Raw genomic sequence first — 12,300 nt, forward strand, 5'->3', positions numbered from 1 at the left:
GATTAAAAAAAAAAACCAAAAAACGGGATTACTCTAAATTTACAAATTAAATCTGGAGGTGATTGTGGCCCTGGCCAACACTTTGACTGTAGCCTTTGAAAGACTCTGGGCTGGAGGGTCTTGCTAAGCTGCACCTGGATTCCTGACTTACAGAAACTATGAAATAATAATGGGGTAATTTGTTATGCAGCAATAGATAACTAATACAGTCAGAAATTAGTAAGTTATGTTTATCTATGTTTTCAATGCTTTTATTCTTGAATTACATTTTAAAAGATAATTTCAGTTTACCAAGCATAAATCTGTGGTGTTCAGAAGATTCTCTCTTACTCTCCCCCACTTCATTTGTGGCAAATCTGAAGAGATAATCCACCTTTGTCAGTGGTGATTTATTAGCAAGATACCCTTAAGACAATTTTTTCTAATACCTTTGATTAGTTGTTTCAAAAGAGATTATAAAAACCATGGTTATCTTAACCTCTTTCTCAGTGAACACTGAAATTGAAACCATAGCTTAAATGCTTGAGGGAAATTAGCCATGTAAAAGTATTCCATGGGTAATTTTTGTAAAATAACTACTTCATTAAGCAAAAAATTACCTCTTGTAAGAGAATCACTTCCTTTAGAAAGAAATTCAAAAGACAGAGCAAGGTAAAACTTTTAATGGGAAAACCCTGTAGTTTCAGGGTAGGGGCCAAACCTCGTTGTCTATGCCTGGCAACTTAATAAGTAAATGTTGATTGAAAGAATGTTTGATAGGGACAAAAATATTGAAGTTTGAATATTCACAATCTTTCTCCTTCCTGCTTCCCTGGCCCCCTTATGGGAAGGATCCTTCATTTCTTGTCTCGCAGGACTATGTTGTGTTGACCGAGATAAGAAGAGCTAGAAGAGCTATGGAATTGAAGAGAAGGACGTCAAACTATTCTCTGCAGGAAAGGGCTTGAAGTACCAGCAAGATGAGGGAGAGGAAGGGTGAGTATAAGAGAGAACAAGGGAGAAGCAATTTGGATAGCTCTCATGAAAATTTAAGGGAGAAAGATGGGTAAAGAAGATTTTTAGGAAGCTGTGCTTTGTTAATGTGTCATATGAGTCCTTCCTCAGTACGTCCGTGAGATTGTTCCTGAAAATCTATATCTTTCCAAGCTTTGTGAAGTTGGATTTAAGTTCAGTTTGAATCTATCACATGACTGCCGTAAGGGTGGCTCAATTTTATTCCAACTTCTCTGTAAGTCTTATTGTCCAGTTTTCCAACAGCATTAACTGCTGTCACCACTGCATATCTGTGTAGGAGTAGTCTTCTAGCTTTCCTGGCCTAGAAGTAAGTAAACAGTTTTCTTTCTGCTTAATTTAATCAAGACAAATTAGAAATTATTCACAGACCATAGGTAGGAATAAAAAGAAATTTAAAGAAACAAAAATATAAAAAGAGAAATTATGAAAGCATAGCCTTGATTAGTTTATTGACAATAGGTTCCTTACATTAATTTAACTAAAGGTTGACCATGGAAAGGCTTTAAGTCGTGGAGTTTACCAGGTTCTTAGTATTGATTTCTTTCTTTTCCTTCACTCTGTCCCCAGGTTTAGTGTCTTAATCAATCATTGCTGTGTTTTGAGAGATCTTTAGCTTGTTCTGGAACTTATATTTGTATATAACAGAAACTGATTTTCTCCTTCTAAGTGACGTATAAGGAGGGTGGGTTTTGTAAAATGGAAGGCATTTTTGTTTTGCTGAGCTCCAGCCCATATCAATTTGAACTAGAATATATATATTCTAGAAAATATATATTCTATATTCTATATTTTCTAGTCTCTATATTCTATATTTTCAACCAAACCATATTCTTAGAGCACAAGGTCCATATCTTCAAAATATATCTTTTCCTCCATAAGTCCTAGTGATTGTGTAGATAATTATGCATTGAGCTGAAAATGAAATCAGTCTTATTAATCCTTTTTCTGAGTTTACAGTGAGGCCTGAGATTCTTTGCTATTATTCTCTGTATTAGTCAAGGTCCAATCTGATACAGAAACCACAAGAGACAGAGAGCACATGGTTATTTGAATAGAGAAAGTTTAATGGAAAGAATTTTTAACTATAACAGGGGATTGGAGTAACAAGGGATTGGCTAAGAAGCAAAGAGAACTCTAAAGAATATAGGAATAGCAGTAATCAGTAGCAGTACTTTTCTGGGGCTGAAATGGAGCACCCAAAGAAGAGGCCACCCCCCACCCCAGGTTGAGATGCAAACCTTGTTGGAGAGAGCACAGCTATGTCTCACTGAATGAAGGAGTTGCTGTGGTGCCATGCTAGTGGAACTTGCCAAAAATCTGCCCTCTGGAACTTTCTGAAAATTTTAGGTTGCTGGGGAAAGCTATTCACGGTGAGGTGTCTCACTGGAGGCACTCTGCAGCCAAAGTGGCCAAAGGAGGGCGAAGTTATGGTGGGGAGGGAAACACTTGGCCACTGCATGCTGTTGCCTGCATGCACTACCGGAACCCAGGGAAGCAGCCCCTGGGACAGAGCCAATGGAATACACAACAACCAGGAAGGAAAACTTTGCTTTTGTAATGTCTCTCCACAGTCCTTTAGTGACAAAGCTTGATTTGTCTTACCACCTGATAAAGAAAAATATTTACTGGACCTAGCTCCATTTTTACAGAGCAGGCAATGAAGGATGAATTTGGAACTGAGTGGAAATAAAATGACAAAAGGTACACTTACTTTCACTTAACATGGAGTTTATAAATTATCTATGTCTCTTAAAATTCTTGATGTTTTCTTTGTGTGGAAATCTATTCACTGATTCAGCAAGCATTTATTCAGTGACTGTCACATTCTAGGTACTTATTTTTCACAGACATTGTAGGCTGTTGCCTAATAAAAATTCCTCCATTCTTTGTTAGTAAAGAATCTCAGTTTTTGTTCTTCTCTCATGCTTCTCCTTGCCATAAGCTTCTGGGAAGGCTGGTCCTAGCCTCAGCTCCAAGCCCACCCCCATGGGGTGAATTGCAACTAGTCTATACAGGTTTTCGTGACACCATTTTCTTTCTCACGGATAAGTCTGTGACATACTTCTGGCCAACAGAATATGAAGGAGAGTCTGTAGAAGGGCTTTTAGAATAGTCTTTTCCACCATCTTAAAAAGTGGTATTCAGAAAGAAATAACCTTCTATTGATGGACATTGTCCTGTCTCCATGTGGTGCCTGAACTGTGACAGCCATCATTTGAGGGGAGGGGAAATAGGCCAAGGAGACCCTGTAGTGCACAGTAGGGCAGGAAATAGAAGGAAATCAAAGAATTAATCAAACCTTGGAAGGCCATCTCTAGGCTTCTTGTTTTAAAAGTCATTTAGAGGGCTTCCCTGGTGGCGCAGTGGTTGAGAGTCCGCCTGCTGATGCAGGGGACACAGGTTCGTGCCCCGGTCCGGGAAGATCCCACATGCTGCGGAGCGGCTGGGCCTGTGAGCCATGGCCGCTGAGCCTGCACGTCCGGAGCCTGTGCTCCGCAACGGGAGAGGCCACAACAGTGAGAGGCCTGCGTACCACACACACACACAAAAAGATACTGTTCTTATTGGGGAATAAGTGAAACAAATAAATGAAATAAAAATTTAAGATTGCTATGAGAAAAGAGGATAGTGGTTGAATTGAAATGCAACATGCTAGTTCCAGGCTAACTATAAAATTAAGTTAGAAAAGAGACAACAGATCAAGAGAAAGTGCTTTGTAAAGCTGCCTCTTGAAAGGAAACACTTCCCTGCAAAGAAAAAGTTACATAATGTAATATATTTGAGAGAGCTTTCTCTTTGTCCCAAACTCTTCCAGGTAAGAAAGTTTAACAGTTGTTAATTAGTATTATTTTTCAAATAATTAGAAAATTGAGAAAAAAGAGTAATACAAACTTGTAGTTTCAATAAACAGCAGCAACTAGTATAGCAAGGAAAATTTTTTTAAAAAATTTTTAATATTTTTCTACCTATAAAACATGGCGGTGTATATATTCAGTGACAAGGAATGCACTTTTGTTATTCAGAGGAACTGGGTCCCAAACTGAAGCTTTCTCTCCTATTTCTCTTAGAGCACTCAGTTTGGGAATTGTGGTGAGCTGTTCACTAGTATAATTAAAGTGCATACTTGATTTTGATTCTAACTGGAACGGTTGGAAGCAGAAACAGATTATGCTGCTTTCACAGTTAAGTGAAGCTGAGTGACCCTTATCTAAATCTTAGATTTTTCTACAGCTTTTATCTGTTCATGAATTCTGTTGCCTCTCATTTGCAGGTTGAATGATGATTTCTATTCTTTCCTTCTTGGAATCTTCAGGCTGGCTTTCCACAAATTAAAACAGACACTTGAGACAATTTTTTTTTTCCTGAGTAATTCAGGAGAAAAACAATTCCTTTTATTCAGTAACACAGAACACGCCGGGCACACTGGCCTCAGGCCTTTGAACTTACTGTTCCTTTGGCCTGACAGTTCTCTTCCTATAGCAATCTGCATGGCTCTCCCCATACTTCCTCCTAAGTCACCCTCTCATTAAGGCCTTCCCTGGCCACCCTTACTAAATTTCACCCCTTGTTTCCACTTTATATTCCCTTTCCCCATTTTATTTTTCTTCCTGACCAGTTTTCAGTACCTAACATTATTGATTATTTACTTATTTGTCTTATTATGTTCCCCTAACTAGAATGTAAACCCTATGAGGGCAGGAATTTTTTGTCTATTTTCTTTACTGATGAATCCCCAGCACTGAGAACAGTGCCTGCATACATAAGTGCTCAGTAAATATATATTGACTGACTTACAGCGGGATAAGGCATGGCTTTGGAGTTACAAAGGCATGAGTTAGAATGCAGATTTTCTGTTTGGCCTAGGGTAATTCCCTCCACCCATCTGAACCTCAGTTTCTTCACCTAAAGCAGGAATAACTACCTAACAAGGCAGTTTTAAGGGTTTAATGAGATAATGTAGGCCAAGTGTCTGATCCCATTGGGGTCATACAACAATTGTTAGTTCTCTCCCTTTCAAACTGAGGGGAGACCGCAGAGATTTATTTTCTGATATTATTCCTCCTCCTTCCACAAGCCTTCTTTATGGGTGTCTCAGTTACGGTTCCATTAGGAAACCCTTTTGAAGGTACACTCAAATTAGGGTCATATGAGGAGGGTTGAGGTCTAGGGGAATGTAGAGAATAGAGGAGGAATCTGGGAATTGCAGACTGTTACCACCCATAGGCCCAAAGGGACTAGCAGTGTTGGGGATGAGGACAGAGTGAGGGATAGAATGAAATAATTTCAAAGGTTCTTCCTAGCTTTGACATCTTAATGATTGTCTTGTTACTTCCAAACTGTTATTCTGTGGATCTTTAATAAATGCAAATAAGTATAAATTCTGTAATAATCTCTCTTGTTCACAGAATTTGACTTTAGGTTTCAACAATGAATGGTCTTAACAAATTTAAAATAACTAAGTTTGGGGGAGAATATAATGGTTTGAAAATAAATCATGTAAGTTTATTACATAGCAAAACTTAAAATAATGCAAAAAGACTGTTAATAGACAAGTGTAATTTGGATTAATGTTTACAATATTCTCTTCATATTCTTTGCTCGAATCGTCAAAAAACTCTATGCTACTACATCTTGACAATTTCTGACAAAAACAAGCAAAGTCATTACATAGCAGCTGTGTATGGTCATAAGAAAGATATTTATAGATGAAATTTAAGGTTAAGCGGTACACACACAATATGGATGCAAGGAGGGGTCTAATTGAATACTTTTCCATGCACTATAATTTGTGATAGTTTTGCCAGGTTACCCAGTTGAACAGCTGGTAAGGCCACAGCACACTGAATCTAGTGCATGAGAGATCTCACTGCAGTAATTATTTTCTTTGTAATTAGACCTAATTATTGTGAGGAGTTTGTCCACAATCAAATCAAACAAGAATTTCCAGAAGTATCCCTATTACTGGGGGATGGCTGGGGGAAGACATAACCAATAATTATAATGAGAACTAGAGAGGGGAGCGTGGGCAGTTAGCAGTACTTCAAACGACTGCTCAAGATGTTTGGGAGGTATCCTTGGGAAATCCAGAGAAATGAGTCAAATCAGACTGGGGCAAAAGCAATGAAGGCAAGTGAGGAGCGGCAGCTTTGGGCCACTTCAAAGCAACGTGCCCCAGGCCAGCAGAGAGAGGCTCTGGGTCCTGACTAGGCCTCACCCTCTCGCCCTTCCAGTCCCAGCTCCTTTTCTCCCCTGCACTAGGACCGGCCCCACCCTCCGCCCTCGACTCCGCCCACCAGTCACTCTCTCCAGCGCATGGCTCCGCCCACCCTTCCCCACCCGCAACCGGCGGCCGACGGCCGAGGGGCGGGGCGGGTCGGGAGGCGCCGCACTTGCCAGCGGGCGGGGGATCCGCTGCGGAGTTACGGGGAAGTTGGTTGGAGTTCCTGGAGTTTCCTTCTGTGGTTCCCCGGGCTCGGTCGGCCGGTGACCCGGCTCTTTGCCCGCTCCGACCTTCGCCGGCCACCTGGTACCTCCTTCTGCCCCAGCCGCCATGGAGCAGCCGCCGGCGCCCAAGAGGTAACGAACGCGGGGCGTGGGGAGAAGGAGGGGGGCGGGGGCGGCTAGGCCCGGGGGGGACTGAGACACCTCTCCCAGACTGTGGGGCCCTGAGCCGGGCGCGCCGGGGGTCGCGAGGCGGGTCCGAGTGCCGAGCCGCATCTGTCCGTGGGGCGAGGGGGCCCGAGGGGAGGCCGAGCCTCGCTTCCCCCGCGGCCCGCCGGGCCTGGCGCGGGTGGAGAGTCGGTGGGCAGCGCTGGGCGCCCGGCGGCCGGACTCCTGGGGCGGGTGGAGTTTTCCCTCGTGGCAAGTTCACGAACTGGGAGACGTAAAACTTGGAAATTATTGGGCTGCTTACAACCACGTAGGCTTTCCTGTCAAATGTTTTCCATAATATTGCCTTTTTTTTTTTTTTTTGAGAAAGCGGGTTGTTTATTTACAGTTCAAGGAATTAAATATTAATAGCTACACAGCCTTGTAAAACTTAGTGTGGATATGCTGCACTGACAGGTGTTCCTCTCGCCTTCCTCCGCAAGTTCAAAAGTATTTATGGATGCAAGAGAGTAGGAATCTTAAATTAGAACCCCTCTGCCATATAGTATATATATATATTTTTGGTTTGGTTTTCTTTTAGCATGTAAAAATAGTGATGCTTTGGTATTTACTGTTAGTTTATATTTATTCTTTGTTATATTGGAAGTGTACGAGTACACAGTAGATACTTTTGAACTGGTATTTGAAATGATCGTGTGAAGCTGAATCAAGGCTGTCCATTGTTATAAATTCATAATGTGCATTTTCTCCTTAAGAATGAATCAATCAACTGATGCTGGATAAAACATTTAACTTCAGTCTCTCATTTTTAATTTATAAACTAAGGGTACTAATCTCTCTCCCATAGTGCTGTTGTGAAGAGTAAAGAGTGTTTTGATACTTAGAGATCTTTAGATGAAAGGTGGTATATTCAGGAACATGTAATAATTAAAAAGGTAGGAACTTTGTGAGCTGTTGTGAATTGTGTGACTAGACATGTGAGCCTTGAGGTCTGGGAACCATCTGTTCAGGTGAAAAAGGGGGGTTGTGGAGGGGTTTCCAAAAGACACCTGCTGTCAGAGCCCTTGATAGATTCTTTTCTGGCATTTTAAAATATCCCAATTCTAATATTGATTTGGCACCCAGTTTTAATACTATAGAAGAAAACTGGAATCAGTGTTTCCCCCATCTTGTTTTGGAAGAACTGTAAGGGGCACCTCCAAGATAGTACCATAAGGCCAAGTTGAATAACTCTGAATTGGAGTACAAGTTCTCTGTATTGATTAGCTCTATTCTGAGTTCTCAGAGTTTCACTATAGACGTAAGAGAACCCCTGCCTTGCAGGGACATTAGAGAACCTGGAGGGGTTGGGGGAGGGGTGGGTGGTATATATCACTGTTCCATGGTGACTTATACTTTCAAAGTGGTGGTTGCACATTTAAGAGAGTTATTTTTAGCTCTCTTCAGAGAGACATGTTCATCCAGGAAGGCATTTCTAAAGAGCAAAAGATATGTGACAATCCCATATATTTGAGTATCTCTTAAAATTTTTTTCATAGCATTTTCTTTTTCATAATATCATTTAATCCTTATAGCAACCCTGCTGAGTAGGTTGGATTACAGACATTAATCCTGTTTTTATAGATGAGGTCACTAGGGGGGTTTGCCACATGGAAGGCTACGACAGAGATAACTGACAGTGAATTTTTGTGTTGCTCCTCTTAATCATTACCCTCTAATAATGAAATATAGCTACCATTTTTTGAGGTCTTACTATTTGCCAGGAATTTTATATATACATTCTTTTACTTTATTGTCTCAAGAAATAGGAATCCTGGCTCTGCAATTTACTATGCTAGTTCTAAATTTAATTTCTTAATCTGTAAAATGTGTTTTGGAGTAAATGAGGTCAGATGTAAAGCACTTAGCACAGTGCTTCATGATATGTTCAATAATGTTAGTTGTTAGTTTATATTTGACTCATTAAATGAAGCTTGGAGAGATTAAATAAGTTGGTCAGGTGGAGGAGGTGCCAGAACCCTGGGTCTGATTGGCTGCAAGGGCTGTGCACCCGCTCATTGTGTACAGTGATGCCTCTTTTTGAAACTATGCTTGCTTTCTTAGCATTCCATGGTCACCTCTTTCTATAATCTTCTGGTCCCCTTTGTTCTATTTTTAATCTGTGTAAGAAGGCCACTTTGCTTTTCTGCTGTGAGTAGCTCTTCCTTAGGGCCCATACATTTTTACATGGTCACATATATGTTGCTGATGCTCAAGTCTGTATGACCAATAGCTGCTTCTCAGTTAGTATTTTTGTTTTTTCTTCGTGTAGAGCCATTCTTTCATTATCCTATTTAGTTTAACATTAGATCCTATCAGATTTTCCATCAAAAAGTCTGTGGATTCATTCCCCCCCACCCTTTCGTTCCCAATACTACTATCTCATTCCAGGGTTTTAAGACCCTCACAGTTGATTTATAGCAGTGCCTTCCAGTTGGGCATTGTGGTCCAGTGATTATCAAAAAATTTTAACAGCAGAAACATTTTAACAGCAGAAGGGCTCTCTCTGGAGTAGGGGCAGGGCGCCAGAACCTAGTTGCCAGCGCCTTACCTCCTTCTCTTCCCCTTTCGGTGTCCTACAGAACCTCCTAATGATCCATAGAACACTGCTTTAGTTCATCCTGCACATGGCTTCTGATTTTTTTGCTAAAACATCACTTCAGTCATGCTACTCCTTTTTTTTGGATTGATTTTTTTAGTTGACTTAGTACGCAAGGCCCCTATCACTTGATCTCAACCTTAACCCCCAGCCTTTTGTTACTTATCCAAGCTGAATCTGTCCTTCCAAAGTTTCCCTATTGTTCTTTATTTAGGTTATAGGCTGTGGGTACTCTCAGCTTTGCCTTTTTTCATGCTTTTCCTTTAGAAAATTTGTGTTATTTTTTTGCTAGTAATCTATGTTTTATTCAAGGCCTGTTTTATGCAGTATCTTATTTGAGTACTTCCTAGCCTAAGATATTTCTTTTTATTCCTAATATGATATCCATTTGAGTATCCATCTTCAAATTGTTCTTTTTTTAATTACAAAATTTTAGACACCCAAAAGATAATGGGGACAAATTTAGTAAATACTTACATATCACTACCCAGCTTAAAATATTCCCAATATAGTTGAAGCCCCTGAAGTATATCTCTTCTCAATTGCATTCCCTCCCCATCCCCCAAAGGGTTGTCACTGTTCTGAATTGGGTGTGTGTCATTCCCATGCATGGCTTTATACTTTTAGCCTGTTGTTCATATATATCTGACGTAGCATTAGGCCTGGGTGTTAGGCCCAGCTTTGTCACTGACTTTGAAATTTGCTTCTTTGGGTATCATTCTTCTCCTCTGGGAGTTGGAGATTCTGTGCAACCAGATCTGAGAATCTAGTGATTAGATGATCTGTAAGTTCCCTCTTATCCTCGCATTATTGATTTGGTGTCCTCAGCAAGGCTCGTGTTAGACATAGGCAGTAGATGTGGTCAGCTATGTCACTAACTTGAGGATCAGAATGGCTTTTCGATTTCCCAGATTTCCTTAATTGTTTGTCACAGAGGTCTTCAGAAATCCTTATTAAAATGAAGTCATTCTGGGAAGGGAAATCCATTAAATGGTTATTAATTATTAGCATTTTGGTACTTTGAGTTTATCAGATTTCTTTGTAGGGGTAGTACTAGGTGACAGCAAAATGACCACAGAATAGGTAAGTTTTGATAGGTAGAAAGGGAGGTGACCAAACATGGGGTCTTCTCCAAGTAGAACATTCATAGAAGGGGAGGTGGTTCTCTGTGATAGTCAGGTGGGCAGCATGAGAGCGCTGGCTGCTGGAGGGAGGGTAGTTATATACAGTACTAGTCAAAGCGAGTAAAGAAAATCATTGTTCGTGAGATATATTTTACCAGATAGGCTTTGTTTCCGTTAGGTTATAGGATTAATTGTTATTTAAAATCTATTAATAGAGGTTTACTTAGAGGACAAGTTGGTTTGGAACAATGAAAACACTGGAAGGATAATAAGAGAGTAAGCTACTGAAGCATATTTACTCTCAAGATAAGGAGAGTTCTTCTTAAATTTTATTTATTTATTTTTTAAACTTTTTATTTTATATTGGAGTATAGTCAATTAACAATGTTGTGATAGTTTCAGGTGCACAGCAAAGCGACTCAGCCATATATATACATGTATCCATTCTCCCCCAAACTCCCCTCCCATCCAGCCTGCCACATAACATTCAGCAGAGTTCCCTGTGCTCTACAGTAGGTCCTTTTTGGTTATCCATTTTAAATATAGCAGTGTGTACATGTTGATCCCATACTCCCTGACTATCCCTTCCTCCCATCCTTCCCCCCTGGTAACCATAAGTTCGTTCTCTAAGTCTGTGAGTCTGTTTCTGTTTTGTAAATAAGTTCATTTGTATCATTTCTTTTTAGATTCTGCATATAAGGGGTATCATATGATATTTCTCTTTCTGTCTGACTTCACTCAGTATGACAATCTCTAGGTCCATCCATGTTGCTGCAAATGGCATTATTGCATTCTTTTTAATGGCCGAGTAATATTCCATTGTATATATGTACCACATCTTCTTTATCCATTCCTCTGTTGATGGACATTTAGGTTGCTTCTATGTCTTGGCTATTGTAAACAGTGCTGCAATGAACTTTGGGGCGCATGTATCCTTTTGGACCATGTTTTTCTCCAGATATATGCCCAGGAGTGGGATTGCAGGGCCATATGGTAGCTATGAGTTTAGCTTTCTGTTTTTTTAAAAAAATTTTATTTAATTATTTATTTTTGGCTGCATTGGGTCCTTGTTGCTGCACACAGGTTTTCTCTAGTGGCGGCGAGTGGGGGCTACTCTTCGTTGCGGTGCACGTGCTTCTCATTGCAGTGGCTTCTCTTGTTGTGGAGCACGGGCCCTAGAGCGCGCAGGCTCAGTAGTTGTGACGCACGGGCTTAGTTGCTCCGTGGCATGTGGGATCTTCCCAGACCAGGGCTTGAACCCATGTCCCCTGCATCGGCAGGTGGATTCTTAACCGCTGTGCCACCGTGGAAGCCCTGTTTTTAGTTTTTGAAGGAACTCCCATACTGTTCTCCATAGTGGCTGTACCAATTTACATTCCCACCAACAGTGTAGGAGGGTTCCTTTGAGAGTTCTATGATTTAAGCTATAGTTGGATTCTGTGGCAGTTTTTTTTTAATAGTGTTAAGAGGTGGTTAGTTTGGAGAAAGTGAAGTTAAGATCGAAGTCAACATGTTAGGATTACAAAGTGCATTCACACAAATGAAGAGTGAAGGTAAGAAAGCAATCATTTTATAAGGCAAAGTTTTGCTATGAATGAATGGATTATCAGTCAAAAGATAGATTATGGGGCTTCCCTGGTGGCGCAGTGGTTGAGGGTCCGCCTGCCGATGCAGGGCACATGGGTTTGTGCCCCGGTCTGGGAGGATCCCGCATGCCGCGGAGCGGCTGGGCCCGTGAGCCGTGGCCGCTGGGCCTGCGTGTCTGGAGCCTGTGCTCCGCAACGGGAGAGGCCACAACAATGAGAGGCCCGCGTGCCACAAAAAAAAAAAAAAAAAAAAAAAAAAAAAGATAGATTATGGAATGAAAAATCCAAGGTAAAGTGACAAAGATATAGAAGGGTAAAGTAGAAGGTA

General features: G+C 40.9%; 1 protein-coding gene across 1 annotated transcript in view; it reads left to right on the plus strand.

Annotated features, from left to right (window-relative positions):
• Window positions 1-6,369: 6,369 nt before the first annotated feature.
• The window catches only part of STK3 (serine/threonine kinase 3), a 324,871-nt gene continuing 318,940 nt past the window's right edge, over window positions 6,370-12,300 (plus strand). The window contains exon 1 of the mRNA XM_029222626.1: window positions 6,370-6,591. Coding sequence (XP_029078459.1) covers window positions 6,566-6,591 — 26 coding nt within the window. The 5' untranslated portion in view covers window positions 6,370-6,565. The remainder of the gene's footprint in view (window positions 6,592-12,300) is intronic.

Source organism: Monodon monoceros, unplaced genomic scaffold (genome assembly GCF_005190385.1).
Source record: "Monodon monoceros isolate NGI ecotype Baffin Bay Population unplaced genomic scaffold, NGI_Narwhal_1 Super_Scaffold_14, whole genome shotgun sequence".
NCBI lineage: Eukaryota > Metazoa > Chordata > Mammalia > Artiodactyla > Monodontidae > Monodon > Monodon monoceros.